Source organism: Nerophis ophidion, linkage group LG07 (genome assembly GCF_033978795.1).
Source record: "Nerophis ophidion isolate RoL-2023_Sa linkage group LG07, RoL_Noph_v1.0, whole genome shotgun sequence".
Lineage (NCBI taxonomy): Eukaryota > Metazoa > Chordata > Actinopteri > Syngnathiformes > Syngnathidae > Nerophis > Nerophis ophidion.
In genome coordinates, this window is record NC_084617.1 from 68548867 (window position 1) to 68566192 (window position 17326).

At 41.2% G+C, this 17326-nt stretch overlaps 1 protein-coding gene across 2 annotated transcripts in view; it reads right to left on the minus strand.

The window, feature by feature from the left end:
* The window catches only part of abcb9 (ATP-binding cassette, sub-family B (MDR/TAP), member 9), a 36806-nt gene extending 20798 nt beyond the window's left edge, over positions 1-16008 (minus strand). The window contains exons 1-4 of one of the 2 annotated variants that reach the window (XM_061906972.1): positions 15808-16008; positions 12950-13636; positions 8503-8617; positions 3229-3359 (exon numbers count right to left, since the gene is read on the minus strand). In XM_061906972.1, coding sequence (XP_061762956.1) covers positions 3229-3359; positions 8503-8617; positions 12950-13598 — 895 coding nt within the window. In that variant the 5' untranslated portion in view covers positions 13599-13636; positions 15808-16008. Of the gene's footprint in view, positions 1-3228; positions 3360-8502; positions 8618-12949; positions 13640-15807 lie in introns of both variants that reach the window. The other variant, XM_061906971.1, reaches the window with a different exon arrangement.
* Between the last annotated feature and the right edge of the window lie 1318 nt (positions 16009-17326).

Genomic DNA, 17326 nt, shown 5'->3' on the forward strand with positions numbered 1-17326 from the left:
CCATACATTATTTTCAGTGCTTCCCCCATAATATTTGTTAGTTAAGGTAGCGTCTCTCCAGGGGGAAGTCTTCGTCGCGTTAAGAAGCCTACAACTTTTGGTTGGGTTTTCCGCTCCGTATGGTGAATGGCAATATACGATATACATCTTGATATTTTGTCCGTAAAGTAAAAACAAAACACAAAAAAGTCCTAGTAAACTGAGATACTAAGTTTGTCATTATTTTGACTTACTAAATATTGACTTACTAAGACAAAATGACTAAGTCAAATAAATGCTGACATATGCTCAACTCCTCATGCTTAATTTATTAGAACATTTGGGAAGCCTGTAGTTGATTATTATTACGTAAATGTTATACTCGTATCAACATGTGATAGCAGGGACCCTGCCATTCAAACCTAGGCTGCTACATTACTAATGAATAATGTAACTATAGCTGAAAAAAATAGAACAATAGCAATAGGAGATACTATTCATCCCTGAACACCATGGAGTTCCTGTAGGCTTTATGATGCACTTACATTATTATATCAACCATCAGAGACAGAAACTCTTCATTTAACATAATGTCCTTTTTTGCTGCTTCAACACAGAAAAAGGTAAGGTGAAATAACTTAGTTGTTAACTGTAGGTCAATAATGCTTGTCTTCCTCCCAGACAGACAGGGCTTTGCTGTCCGTAACACGCACGCACGCACGCACGCACGCACGCACACACACACCGCAAAGTGTCTTGGGCAAGACACTTTACCCACCTGCTCCCAGTGCCACCCACATTGGTTTAAATGTAACTTAGATATTGGGTTTCACTATGTGAAGCGCTGTGAGTCAATAGAGAAAAGCGCTATATAAATATTATTCACACTAAACTCTCTTTAGACTTGTAGTAATCTACTTGTTAATAATATATGCTTACTTTCTGCTGTAACACATTTCTATATAAGTCGCACCTGCCAAAAATGCATAACAAAGAAGGAAAAAAACATAAGTCGCACTGGAGTATAAGTCACATTTTTTGGGGATATTTATTTGATAAAACCCAACACCAAGAATAGACATTTGAAAGGCAATTTTAAATAAATAAAGAATAGTGAACGACAGGCTGAATAAGTGTACGTTATATGAGGCATAAATAACCAACTGAGAAGGTGCCTGGTATGTTAACGTAACATATTATGGTAAGAGTCATTCAAATAACTATAACATATAGAACATGCTATACGTAAACCAAACAATCTGTCGATAAATCCCAGGAAATCTTATACGTCTAGTCCTTTACGTGAATGAGCTAAATAATATTATTTGATACTTTACGATAATGTGTTAGAAATTTCACACATAAGTCGCACCCCCAACCAAACTATGAAAAAAACTCAGACTTATAGTCCGAAAAATACGGTAGATTACTTAATGTTTACAAGCCACATATTTATTGGTGTTGTTTCAAGGTAGTTTAGCAACTAATATACTTTGTCTGCTCCTGCTTGCTCTAACTCGTTGTGTAACATGTTTAGCCTGGTCCTCCAGTGATAATAATACTTATAAGAATTGAAGAAGCGGTGATCATTATTAACTTACAGTATGTACAGTTAGTTGCTATAGCCGCCAGTCACCCGTGGAAACAAAATAAATAAAGTATCAGCCAAAGGGGATCGTCTTTTGTGATCGGCATTGAAAGGCCTTAATCGGCATACCTCAATCACGTACGTTTTCACGACACTGATTGGTGGCCGATCGATAGCAACATCTCTATTTACGAGGTTAAACCAATCCATTAGGGGTGAAACGGTACGTGTATTTGTATTGAACCGTTTTTGTATGGGGGTTCTGGTTCGGTTCGGAGGTGTACCAAACAAGTTTCCACACGAACATATTAAATAGCCGCCTAAGCTAAAGTCTTAACAAGCTGCTCTGCTTTCTACCTCTGTCTCCAACACAGCACCCAGCATTGTCCCACCCACACAACCATCTGATTGGTTACAAATATAGTGGTAACAGCCAATCAGCAATGCGTATTCAGAGCGCATGTCGTCAGCGCTTAAGCGTCGAACAGATAGGTGTTTAGTAGGTGAGCAGCGTACTCTCCCCAAATTATAATAAACACCTCCCAGTCAACGTTTTAGATGACGTTCTAGAAACAAACTGCTCAGCTCGCTCGCAGTCCTGGCTTGAGGTGAAGGCTAATTAACTTTTAGCGTAACGTTAGCTCATTTAGCAGTGTGTGTGTGTGTGATGTAGCAGCCTAGTTTGAATGGCAGGGTCCCTGCTATCACATGTTGATAAAAATATAACGTTTACATGATAAAAATCAACAACAGACTTCCCAAATCCTGTAATAAATTAAGCATGAGGAGTTGACTTAAAACTGTTTAATGTTGCACTTTTTATATGTAGAAGAAAAGTTTTGTCATTTTATTTAATCTGAGCAACAAGTTGAGGCAGTTTAATGTGGATTAACGTGGGCAGAATTGTTATAGTGTTCCCAATGTTAAAAGGATAAAGCCATTGTTTACAAATTTGGTAAATAAATAACCAAAAAATTTATATTTTGTTGTTTTCTTACTGTACCGAAAATGAACCGAACCGTGACCTCTAAACCGAGGTATGCACCGAACCGAAATTTTTGTGTACCGTTACATCCCTACAATCCATCCATCCATCCATTGACTACCGCTTGTCCTTTTCGCGTTTGCAGGGGGAGCTAGAGCCTATATCATCTGCATTCGAGCGGAAGGCGGTGTACACCCTGGACATGTCGCCACCTCATCGCAGGGTTCACCTCAGATAAACAGACAACATTCACACACTAGCCAATAATTGTAAAATTTCATTTTAATTTTGTAATTTTAGCAGATGCTGTTGGGAGAGACAAAAAGTTAGCAAAATACAGGAAAAGCTCAATATTTGTGGACAGTGGTATCTTGAGACATGAGTTTCATTGGTTTGTGACATATCACCTAATTCAAAATACCTGTATCTTAAATCAATGTTTTACATTAAAAATAACTCATTAATCCATCCATTCTCTACTGCTTGTCCCTTTCGGGGTGGAAGGGGAGCTGAAGCCTATCCCAAATAAATGTTATCTATTCTGGACCCCCCCAGAAAAACATCCCCCTTATAATATAACATAATTCTTAATTAGAAAGAGATCAATAATGTTGTATGAAAAACAATACAATAGAATGTACCAGTAGTTTTATTAAATGATATAATGTAATCTTACCTGTATGGTTCTCATCAAAAAAGGCAAGTTCCTGCTTCATTAACGTTCTGAACAGGTGGTTCCTGAGCCGAAGATTTAATCGTGCAAATGTCAGCGTGAACACTCCTCCACGCACTCCAACTGCAATTGAACTGATAGAGAGAAAGTTGATTAGTCGAGCATCTGATCTGCTGTCAGTTTGTCAGCATTATGAAGAGGAACTTCCATGCAAGCAGCTGGGAGGTTATCTACATACAGTATCTACATACAGTATCTACATACAGTATCTAAATATGGCAGCATAGCACGGTTGGTAGAGTGGCAGTGCCAGCAACTTGAGGGTTCCAGGTTCGATTCCCGCTTTCGCCATCCTAGTCACTGCCGTTGTGTCCTTGGGCAAGACACTTTACCCACCTGCTCCCAGTACACTTGTTTAAATGTAACTTAGATATTGGGTTTCACTATGTAAAGCGCTTTGAGTCACTAGAGAAAAGCGCTATATAAATATAATTCACTTCACATACAGTATCTACATGCAGTATATTCTTAAGAGACAATCTTTGTCATCGTTGATCTGATTAACGTTTAATGTTTGTACAAGTCCTTTATCCCACAACTAAAATCTACAAACCCCATTTCTATACAAGTTGGGAACTTGTGTTAGATGTAAATAATAACAGAATACAATGATTTGCAAATCCTTTTCAACCCATATTCAACTGAATGCACTACAAAGACAAGATATTTGATGTTCAAACTCAAACTTGTTTTTTTTCCGCAAATAATAATTAACTTAGAATTTCATTACTGCAACACGTGGCAAAGTAGTTGGGAAAGGGCATGTTCACCACTGTGTTACATCACCTTTTCTTTTAACAACACTCAATAAAGGTTTGGTAACTAAGGAAACTAATTGTTGAAGCTTTGAAAGTGGAATTCTTTCCCATTCTTGTTTTATGTAGAGCTTCAGTCGTTCAACAGTCCGGGGTCTCCGCCGTCGTATTTTACGCTTCATAATGCGCCACACGTTTTCCATAGGAGACAGGTCTGGACAGCAGGCGGACCAGGAAAATACTTGCACTCTTTTATTACAAAGCCACGCTGTTGTAACACGTGCTGAATGTGGCTTGGCATTGTCTTGCTGAAATAAGCAGGAGCGTCCATGAAAAAGACGGCGCTTAGATGGCAGCATATGTTGTTCCAAAACCTGTATGTACCTTTCAGCATTAATGGTGCCTTCACAGATGTGTAAGTTACCCATGCCTTGGGCACTAATGCACCCCCATACCATCACAGTTGCTGGCTTTTGAACTTTGCGTCGATAACAGTATGGATGGTTCGCTTCCCCTTTGGTCCAGATGACACGATGTCGAATATTTCTAAAAAAAATTGGAAATGTGGACTCGTCAGACCACCGAACACTTTTCCACTTTGCATCAGTCCATATTCGATGAGCTCGGGCCCAGAGAAGCCGACGGCGTTTCTGGATGTTGTTGATAAATGGCTTTCGCTTTGCATAGTAGAGCTTTAACTTGCACTTAGAGAGATGTATTTAGTGACAATGGTTTTGTAAAGTGTTCCTGAGCCCATGTGGTGATATCCTTTAGAGATTGATGTCGGTTTTGATACAGTGCCGTCTGACGGATCGAAAGTCACGGTCATTCAATGTTGGTTTCCGGCCATGCCGCTTACGTGGAGTGATTGCTCCAGATTCTCTGAACTTTCTGATGATATTATGGACCGTAGATGTTGAAATCCCTAAATTTCTTGCAATTGCACTTTGAGAAACGTTGTTCTTAAACTGTTTGACTATTTGCTCACGCAGTTGTGGACAAAGGGGTGTACCTCGCCCCATCCTTTCTTGTGAAAGACCGAGCATTTTTTGGGAAGCTGTTTTTGTACCCAATCAAGGCACCCACCTGTTCCCAATTAGCCTGCATACCTGTGGGATGTTCCAAATAAGTGTTTGATGAGCATTCCTCAACTTTATCAGTATTTATTGCCACCTTTCCCAATTTCTTTGTCATGTGTTGCTGGCATCAAATTCTAAGGTTAATGATTATTAGCAAAATAATTTTTTTTATCAGTTTGAACATCAAATATGTTGTCTTTGTAGCATATTCAACTGAATATGGGTTGAAAATGATTTGCAAATCATTGTATCCTGTTTATATTTAATCTAATACCATTTCCCAACTCATATGGAAACGGGGTTTGTAGAACATGCTATACGTTACCAAACAACCTGTCGCTCTTTATCACTAAATCCGATGAAATCTTCTTCCTCGGTGTAGCTTCTAAACAACTCTGCCAAGTCCATTTATTGTTGACGTGTGTGTGTGTGTGTGTGTGTGTGTGTGTGTGTGTGTGTGTGTGTGTGTGTGACGATTGCTGATATACACCTAGTCTCTTACGTGAATGAGATAAATAATATTATTTGATATTTTACGATAATGTGTTAATAATTTCACACATAAGTCGTTCCAGAGTATAAATCGCACCCCCGGCCAAACTATGAAAAAAAAACTGCGACTTATAATCCGAAAAATACGGTATGTCACTATTAATGGTTTTCCACAATTACAAAGTTTATCCAATTAATTTTTTTTTACCCGCCCAAATAAAATGATTGACGTTTACCGCGGCTACTTACGTACGCGCAGAGAGCATACAAAAGCAGTCCAAGACAAACAAAGGACAATTTACAGTCATGTTGTTGTTTGGATAGAATGTCGTACATACATAATTACGTCACTACGCACGGGAAGCCGTCATAAGCGGGATGTAATAAGTAAAATACATTGGAAAGTTGGCACCCTTTAGGCATCTGTGTAAATTTTGCAAACAGCCCCTTTAAAACGTACATTTTTATTTAATATATATTTAAAGGCCTACTGAAACCCACTACTACCGACCACGCAGTCTGATAGTTTATATATCAATGATGAAATATTAACATTGCAACACATGCCGATACGGCCTTTTTAGTTTACTAAACTGCAATTTTAAATTTCGCGCGTAAGTATCATGCTAAAACGTCACGGTATGATGACGCGTGTGCGTGACGTCGTAGAGGACATTTTGTTCCAGCACCGTTCACAGCTATAAGTCATCTCTTTTCATCACATAATTCCACAGTGTTATGGACATCTGTGTTGCTGAATCTTTTGCAGTTTGTTCAATTAATAATGGAGACGTCAAAGAGGAAAGCTGTAGGTGGGAAGCGGTGTATTGCGGCAAACTTTAGCAACACAAACACAGCCGTTGTTTCCTTGTTTACATTCCCGAAAGATGACAGTGAAGCTTTACTATGGAACAGAGCGGTCAAACCAACATGGTTCCCTACCACATGTCAACCGGCAGGTTTCGGTGAGAAAATGTTGGTAATAAGTCGGCTCTTACCGTAGACATGAGCGGAGAGCTTGCGTCGTTCCTGCTGCGCCTGTCAAAGAGGCAGCTGCGGACTCTCTTGCCTCCTCCCACCGGCAGCCCCCGACCGTCGGATGCTTCCAACGTGGAGGAGGGAAAAAAAAAAAAAAATCTCAGCCCGGCCCCAACGCCTTGTCGAGGAACGTGGCTTCCCTCGGAGACACTGGCGGTCACCACACCCGTGGCCATACTCCTCCCACTTTCAGGTTCTACAGGTACGACCATATAATTTTACTAAAACACTAGTAACTAGGGGTGTAACGGTACGTGTATTTGTATCGAACCGTTTCGGTACGGGGGTTTCGGTTCGGCACGCGGGCGTACCGAACAAGTTCGGAAGCAGAAGTCTTCACAAGCTGCTCTGCTTTCTGCCTCTGTCTCTACCTCATTGTCCTGTCCACACAACCATCTGATTGGTTACATACAAAGCCAATCAGCAGTGCGTATTCAGACTTCAAAACGATGTAGTCGATGCTTTAGAGTTGCCGTCGAGCAGATATTCGTCTAGCAGGGGAGGAGTGGACTCTACCCAAATTATACTAAACACTTCCCAGTCACAACTATTACAAACATCACTATGAGCCCGTTGACCTTCTAGAAACTTAAACCGCAGCTCAGCACGCTCACAGTATAGGCTTGAGATGAAGGCTAATAAGCTTTTAGCGTAACGTTAGCTCATTTTTCTGTGTGTGTGTGTGTGTGTGTGCGTGTTAGGGGCAGCAAAGCCCTGTCTGTCTGTTATTTCAGTGAATTCCATTGTGTTTAGGGATGAAGAGTCTCTCCTATTGCAATTGTACTATTTTTCAGCTATAGTTACATTAATCATTAGTAATGTAGCAGCCTAGTTTTGAATAGCAGGGTCCCTGCTATCACATGTTGTTAAAATACAACATTTACATAATAAAAGTCAACTACAGGCTTCCCAAATGCTGTAATAAATTAAGCTAGATGAGTTGACATTAAACAGTTTCAATGGAAACTGTTTAATGTTAAACTTTTTATATGTAGAAGAAAGTTTTTTTCATTTTATTTAATCAAAGCAACAACTTGAGGCAGTTTAATGTGGATTAACCTGGGCAGAATTATTACAGTGTTCCCAATGTTAAAAGCATAAAGCCATTGTTTACAAATTTGGTAAATAAATAACCAAAAAATTCATCTTTTGTCGATTTCTTACTGTACCGAAAATGAACCGAAGCGTGACCTCTAAACCGAGGTACGTACCGAATCGAAATGTTTGTGTACCGTTACACCCCTACTAGTAACACTATAAGCACATAAGGGATTTTCCAGAATTATCCTAGTAAATTTGTCCAATAACATCTGAATCGCTCAGCCGTCTCGTTTTTTTTCTCTTCTAGTCCTTCACTCTCACTTTCCTCATCCACGAATCTTTCATCCTCGCTCAAATTAATGGGGAAATAGTCTCTTTCTCGGTCCGAATCGCTCTCGCTGGTGGTGGCCATGATTGTAAACAATGTTCAGATGTGAAGAGCTCCACAACCCGTGATGTCACACGCACATTGTCTGCTACTTCCAGTACAGGCAAGGCTTTTTTATTAGCGACCAAAAGTTGCGAACTTTATCGTCGATGTTCTCTACTAAATCCTTTCAGCAAAAATATGGCAATATCGCGAAATGATCAAGTATGACACATAGAATGGACCTGCTATCCCCGTTTAAATAAGAAAATCTCATTTCAGTAGGCCTTTAGTAATAACCTATATATAAAGTATGGGAGAGATGTTGACATAACACGGCATGCAAAGTCTTTTGTTTTTGTAAGTGTACGGGCTTATATAATAATTAAATGCACCTCTCCATGACCATTGGTTGAGGCTTTAAGAAGGACCACCTGGTACTTACCTGGCAAAGGCCAGGACTGTCAGTGTGATGGCAGGTTTAGCAAAGTATTCCATGCTGTGGTGAACCACGATGCTATCAATGGCCTTCCCGTAGTAGTAAGGTATGAAGGCTTCACCTGCAGGCGGAAATAGAAACAGTGGGACAGTGCAACACAGTTGGGAAAATGCATACTTGATCCCGAGAAGAAAGTTTATTCCCTTGCAAATATATTCCATATTTTTTATGGTCGGTTTATTTTGGCTGAGAGAAAGAATGTGAAAAATCTAATTAGATATACAGTACAGGCCAAAGGTTTCATTCAATGCGTTTTCTTAATTTTCATGTCTATTTACATTGTAGATTGTCACATCAAAACTATGAATGAACACATGTGGAGTTACGTACTTTACAAAAAAAGATAAAATTACTGAAAACATGTTTTATATTCTATCCATCCATCCATCCATCCATCATCTTCCGCTTATCCGAGGCCGGGTCGCGGGGGCAGCAGCCTAAGCAGGGAAGCCCAGACTTCCCTCTCTCCAGCCACTTCGTCTCGCTCTTCCCGGGGGATCCCGAGGCGTTCCCAGGCCAGCCGGGAGACATAGTCTTCCCAACGTGTCCTGGGTCTTCCCCGTGGCCTCCTACCAGCGGGACGTGCCCTAAACACCTCCCTAGGGAGGCGTTCGGGTGGCATCCTGACCAGATGCCCGAACCACCTCATGTTTTATATTCTAGTTTCTTCAAAATAGCCACCTTTTGCTCTGATGAATTCTTTACACATTCATGGCATTCTCTCAATGAGCTTCAAGAGGTAGTCACCTGAAATGGTTTTCACTTCACATGTGTCATAGTTTGGATGCCTTCAGTGATAATCTACAATGTAAATAGTTCTGAAAATATAAAACAAAACGCATTGAAATGAGAAGGTGTCCAAAATTTTGGCCTGTACTATAGTTTCCTGATGTAAGTTTGATCCCCTATCAACCAGCAAGTGTTCTGACCCCCACACAGAATAAAACAAACAAATGAGTCCCGTCTCTTTAGAAACATACTTCTAAGCTCTGTTACAGTAAAATCACAATATATTATGTAGCTTTGTAAACATACACTGAAAGATGGGAGTAAACACACATTATTTAATACATAGAATTACTTACTGTTGATCGGCCACTAAAAATAAATTACATGCTTGCTCAACAGCCATACGGGTCACACTGAGGGTGGCCGTATAAACAGCTTTAACACTGTTACAAATATGCGCCACACTGTGAACCCACGCCAAACAAGAATGACAAAACATATTTTGGGAGAACATCCACACCGTAACACAACATAAACACAACAGAACAAATATATACCCAGAACCCCTTGCAACACTAACTCTTCTGGGACGCTACAATATATAGCTGAAGTGGCGTGGTAATTGTACTTTAGAAACACAAACAGAAAAAGGTAGATTATTAAGCTGTTTACATACTTGTTGTGGCACTTTTGTTTCTCCCTAAGATTGCCATGACGTTTTGTCCAATCATGTGCCTAGGTTGATCGCCATTATGTCTACTATGGTAGATTTGACCCCGATCAATTAGAGGAATGTATTTACAATAGGGATGTCCAAAAATATCGGTCTGATGATAAATGCTTTAAAATGTAATATTGGAAATTATCGGTACCGGTTTCAAAATGTAAAATTTATGACTTTTTAAAACACCGCTGTGTACACGGACGTAGAGAGAAGTAAAGAGCGCCAATAAAACTTAAAGGCACTGCCTTTGCATGCCGGCTTTTCAAACACACACACACACACACACACACACACACACACACACACACACACTTGGTCAACAGCCATACAGGTCACACTGAGGGTGGCCGTATAAACAACTTTAACATTGTTACAAATATGTGCCACACTGTGAACCCACACCAAACAAGAATGGCAAACACATTTCGGGAGAACATCCGCACCTTAACACAACATAAAAACAACAGAACAAATACCCAGAATCCCTTGCAGCACTAACTCTTCCAGGACGCTACAATATGCACCCCCCGGTATCCCCTACACTCCCACACTTCAACCCCAACCGGGCCCACCTCAACCTCCTCATGCTCTCACAGGGAGAGCACGCCCCAAATTCCAAGCTGCTGTTTTGAGGCATGTTAAAAAAAATAATGCACTTTGTGACTTCAATAATAAAGATGGCAGTGCCATGTTGATTCATAACTTGAGTTGATTTATTTTAGAAAACATTGTTACATTGTTTAATGCATGGGTGTCAAACTCTGGCCCGTGGGCCAAATTTGGCCCGCCGTGTAATTTCATTTGGCCCTTGAGGTAATATCAAATTAAGATTAGAGCTGGCCCACCGGTATTATACAGGGGCGGTGCCACTGTAACAACGCATTTGCCAACCCTCCCGAATGTCACTGCCCCTCCCGTAAAACTCCCGGGGCAACAATTCTTCCGAATTTCTCCCGATTTCCACTCGGACAACAATATTGGGGGCGTGCCTCAAAGGCACTGCCTTTAGCGTCCTCTACAACCTGTTGTCACGTCCGCTTTTCCGCCATAGAAACAACGTGCCGGCCCAGTCACATAATATCTGCGGCTTTAACACACACGAACGAATGCAAGGCATATTTGGTCAACAGCCATACAGGTCACACTGAGGGTGGCCGTATAAACGACTTTAACACTGTTACAAACATGCACCACACTGTGAACCCACACCAAACACGTTTCGGGAGAACATCTGCACCGTAACACACGTAATACCCAAAACCCCATGCAGCTCTAACTCTTCCGGACGCTACAATATACACCCCTGCTACCACCAAACCCGGCCCGCCCCCCAATTTTTATTTACATTTTATTTAACATGCCATTGATATTTTTAAATTATTATTGATAGGTTGATTGACAACACTAAATTGGCCCTAGTGTGTGAATGTGAGTGTGAATGTTGTTTGCCTATCTGTGTTGGCCCTGCGATGAGGTGGCGACTTCTCCATGGTGTACCCTGCCTTCCGCCTGAATGCAGCTGAGATAAGCTCCAGCGACCCCAGAAGGGACAAGCGGTAGAAAATGGATGGATGGATGGTTTTAAACTTGACTTTGCATGTCACTACAAAGTTATATAAGCCTTACTCGTTCAATATACACTGCAAAACTTGTTTGGATCTCTATGAAAAGGTTCATTTCTTCAACCTTGGCCCGCGTATTTGTTCCGTTTTAAATTTTGGCCCACTCTGTGTTTGAGTTTGACACCCCTGCTTTAATGCATCCAGCAGGGCATCACAGCTAAATTAAGCATAATAATGTGTTAAGTCCACAACTATATATATCCTAATCGGTCGATATCGGAATCGGTATTTAAGAGTTGGACAATATCGGAAAGCTCTATTTTACATGCACATCCATCCATCCATCCATCCATCCATTCATCTTCTTCCGCCTATCCGAGGTCGGGTCGCGGGGGCAACAGCCTAAGCAGGGAAACCCAGACTTCCCTCTCCCCAGCCACTTCGTCTAGCTCTTCCCGGGGGATCCCGAGGCGTTCCCAGGCCAGCCGAGAGACATAGTCTTCCCAACGTGTCCTGGGTCTTCCCCGTGGCCTCCTACCGGTTGGACGTGCCCTAAACACCTCCCTAGGGAGGCATTCGGGTGGCATCCTGACCAGATGCCCGAACCACCTCATCTGGCTCCTCTCGATGTGAAGGAGCAGCGGCTTTACTTTGAGTTCCTCCCGGATGGCAGAGCTTCTCACCCTATCTCTAAGGGAGAGACCCGCCACCCGGTGGAGGAAACTAATTTCGGCCGCCTGTACCCGTGATCTTATCCTTTCGGTCATGACCCAAAGCTCATGACCATAGGTGAGGATGGGAACGTAGATCGACCGGTAAATTGAGAGCTTTGCCTTCCGGCTCAGCTCCTTCTTCACCACAACGGATCGATCCGCCTGTCGATCTCACGATCCACTCTTCCCCCACTCGTGAACAAGTCTCCTAGGTACTTGAACTCCTCCACTTGGGGTAGAGTCTCCTCCCCAACCCGGATATGGCACTCCACCCTTTTCCGGGCGAGAACCATGGACTCGGACTTGGGGTGCTGATTCTCGTTCCGGTCGCTTCACACTCGGCTGCGAACCGATCCAGTGAGAGCTGAAGATCCCGGTCAGATGAAGCCATCAGGACCACATCATCTGCAAAAAGCAGAGACCTAATCCTGCGGTCACCAAACGGGAACCCCTCAACGCCTTGACTGCGCCTAGAAATTCTGTCCATAAAAGTTATGAACAGAATCGGTGACAAAGGACAGCCTTGGCGGAGTCCAACCCTCACTGGAAATGTGTTCGACTTACTGCCGGCAATGCGGACCAAGCTCTGGCACTGATCGTACATGCACATCTGTAAATTAGAAAACAGTTTTCTCTCATCTGGTAAAGCAGTTAAGGATACTCACATACAGCAGAGATGACAAGGAAGAAGCCGGCTACCGTTAACAGTGCACCATCTTTTTTCGTGTAGCTGAGCAGACGTCCCAGCGTAGCTCCTGTGCTCCTCTTCTCCGTATACGTCTTCACTGCACAACTCTCATGCTTCTCTTCCTCCTCACCAGCTGCCCGAAGTAGCTCCTCGGTGTCCTCACAACGTCCCGATTTGTTGATTCTGCTACTTTTCTCCGAGTTGGATTCCATTCCGAGGAACCACCACAGAGCCAAAAGACCCAGTGAGGAGACACAGGTCCAGGACATCAGACCCAAAGACCAGGGTTGATGAGAAAGAGGCTCAAGTTCGCTCAGCATCAGCAGCTTGGCGACACTGTACGTTATAATGGTCTGGCAGACTAAGAGAATGAGAGTGGCGAGTCTGGACACCCTGTGTGGGCCGTCCTCTTTGTTCCATAACAGTCCAACAGAGGCGCCCAGAAGAAGAGAAGCTCGAAGCAGCACAGTCCCCCAAATGTCTATAGCGGACCTCAGGATTGTAAAGTTCTGGGCATCCTCCCAAAATATGTTCAACTGTGATCCACGTGCATATAGGACTGTGGTGATGACAATGTCAAGTAAGACGTAGGAAACCGTGCAGCTCACTTTGGTTCTGATACCCATGCTGACCTTCAGGGTGTGGAGAGCAGTGTTCCCCTATCCTGCTGGAATCATAAAAACATAAGAATGGAGAGATATATGCATCATAAATGCTTGAATGTAATTAACTTAAGCTCTCATTTGCATATATACACATACATATATATACATATACATATATATATATACATACATATACATATATATATATATATATATATATATATATATATATATATATATATATACACATATACAAACCCTGTTTCCATATGAGTTGGGAAATTGTGTTAGATGTAAATATAAACGGAATACAATGATTTGCAAATCATTTTCAACCCATATTCAGTTGAATATGCTACAAAGAAAACATATGTGAACATTTTTTTTTTTGTGCAAATAATCATTAACTTTAGAATTTGATGCCAGCCACACGTGACAAAGACGTTGGGAAAGGTGGCAATAAATACTGATAAAGATGAGGAATGCTCATCAAACACTTATTTGGAACATCCCACAGGTGTGTAGGCTAATTGGGAACAGGTGAGTGCCATGATTGGGTATAAAAGCAGCTTCCATGAAATGCTAAGTAATTCACAAACAAGGATGGGGTGAGGGTCACCAATTTGTAAGCAAATTGTTTAACAGTTTTAGAACAACATTTCTCAACGAGATATTGCAAGGAATTAAGGGATTTTACCATCTATGGTCCGTAAAATCATCAAAAGGTTCAGAGAATCTGGAGAAATCACTGCACGTAAGCGATGATAATACGGACCTTTGATCCCTCAGGCGGTACTGCATCAAAAACAGACATCAGTGTGTAAAGGATATCACCACGTGGGCTCAGGAACACTTCATAAAACCACTGTCAGTAACTACAGTTGGTCGCTACATCTGTAAGTGCAAGTTAAAACTCTACTATGCAAAGCGAAAGCCATTTATCAACAACGCCGCCGGCTTCACTGGGCCCGAGCGCATCCAAGAGGGACTGATGCAAAGTGGTAAGGTGTTCTGTGGTCTGACGAGTCCACATTTCATATTACATTTGGAAACAGTGGACGTCGTGTCAATCGGAACAAAAAGGAAAATAACCATCCGGAATTTTATAGGCGCAAAGTTGAAAAGCCAGCATCTGTGATAGTAAGGGGGTGTATTAGTGCCCAAGGCATGGGTAACTTACACATATGTGAAGGCACCATTAATGCTGAAAGGTCCATACAGGTTTTGGAGCAACATATGTTGTCATCCAAGCAACGTTATCATGGACGCCCCTGCTTATTTCAGCAAGACAATGCCAAGCCACGTGTTACAACAGCGTGGCTTCGTAGTAAAAGACTGTGGGTACTTTCCTGGTCCGCCTGCAGTCCAGACATGTCTCCCATCGAAAATGCGTGGTGCATTATGAAGCGTAAAATACGACAGCGGAGACCCCGGACTGTTGAACGACTAAAGCTCTACATAAAACAAGAATGGGAAAGAATTCCACTTTCAAAGCTTCAACAATTAGTTTCTTCAGTTCTCAAATGTTTATTGAGTGCTGTTAAAAGAAAAGGTGATGTAACACAGTGGTGAACATGCCCTTTCCCAACTACTTTGGCACGTGTTGCAGCCATGAAATTCTAAGTTAATTATTTGCAAAAAAAAATAAGTTTATGAGTTTGAACATCAAATATCTTGTCTTTGTAGTGCATTCAACTGAATATGGGTTGAAAGGGATTTGCAAATCATTGTATTCCGTTTATATTTACATCTAACACAATTTCCCAACTCATATTGAAATGGGGTTTGTATATATATATATATATATATATATATATACATACATGTATATATATAATTCTAAAAAGCAAGTTAGTTAACAGCAGGTTTTATTTTTGATATTGCATTTCCCTTCTAACGAGCAAGTTAGCTAACAGCAGGCAGGCAGCAAGTTTTATTGTGAAATGTCATTTCCGTTCTCACAAGAGAGTTAGCTAACAGCAGGCAGCAAGTTTCATAGTGATGTATAATTTCCCTTCTAACAAGCAAGTTAGTTAACAGCAGGCAAGCAGTAAGTTTTATTGTGATATGTCATTTCCCTTCTAACTAGCAAGTTAGCCAACAGCAAGGCGCTAGCGAGAGGTCTAATGACAGTTAAAGTTGTGAAACATGCTCGCCTTTGTCTCTCTCCTTCGCCATAGAAGATGTATAAGATCACAAAAAGGTGCAAAAAAATAAAAAAAAAGCTTACCTGACACTTTATGTTCATTCAGGAAACATGTTGGGAGTCAAAGGCAGGTCACGTCTGACGACACCGACATCGCGATAACTCACCTTTGTAATCTCGTTAGTAGCTCGGTGATAAAAGTGCTGACGTCACACATCAGAGGTGTATCACCTTCCCCTACCGTGACGTTGACGTGGGAATTCGTTCATTACCTCTTTTTTTCCCCCGTGATACACGTAACATAACTGCAATCTGTAATAATTATACAAATGTCGATATTAAAAGGAAAACGATAATAATTGCACGTATTGTACTGGTATAGGTGGACGGATCGGTCGCAATATCACAGCATCGACTTCAATGGCAGTATCCGTGTTGGGTCGATACTATAGCGTAGTGTAGGGGTGTCCAAACTTTTTCCACTGAGGGCTGCACACTGATAAATCAACGCAAGCGGGGCCCATTTTTTTATCATTTTTATTTTAAAAACCAAAACAATATATGTATAAAAAATATACATTTAGGCCTCCACTCAGTTATGATCCCGGAGACCCCAAAGGGTTTTGGTAAAAAAAAATACTAAAAATGTGTCATTATTTAGTAGTATTATTTTCATTATTATTCAAGTTTTAATCTCTACAAAATCAACATTAGGAAAAAAAATGGAAAAAACACAAAATATGCAATATTTTTACAAAATAACATTTTTTTAGTTGGAATATTTGAGATTATATAATAATTGGTGTCTTAATTTAGGATTTTGATTCATTATTATTGTTTGAGCAATAACACTTAAAAACAAATCTCACTAATTGGGGATCCTAAAGTGTCCTAATCATTAAAGTGTTAAAAAAAAAAAATTCTTTTTTTTTTTACCGTTTATTTTTAGCACAATAATCTCCGGCGACTTGTACAGGGTGTACACCGCCTTCCGCCCGATTATAGCTGAGATAGGCACAGCGCCCCCCGCGACCCCAAAGGGAATAAGCGGTAGAAAATGGATGGATGGAATCTCGAGATCAACTTCAGATCCATCCGTCAATTATTAGTTTAAGTGTTTTTTTATGTTAATTATTAGTTTAATTGTTGTTTATGTTAATTATTAGTTTAATTGTTGTTTATGTTTTTTGTTTGCTGCGATGAGGTGGCGAATTGTCCACGGTGTACACCGCCTTCCGCCCGATTATAGCTGAGATAGGCACAGCGCCCCTCGTGACCCCAAAGGGAATAAGCGGTAGAAAATGGATGGATGGAATCTCGAGATCAACTTCAGATCTATCCGTCATTTATTAGTTTAATTGTTGTTTATGTTAATTATTAGTTTAATTGTTTTTTATGTTTTTTGTTTGCTGCGATGAGGTGGCGAATTGTCCAGGGTGTACCCCGCCTTCTGCCCGATTGTAGCTGAGATAGGCGCCAGCGCCCCCCGCGACCCCAAAAAGGGAATAAGCGGTTGAAAATGGATGGATGGATGGGTTTTTTGTTTGTTTTAGGCCCCTCTTTAAAAAAAAAAAAAAAAACAGCTCAGTTTTTTATATGGCAA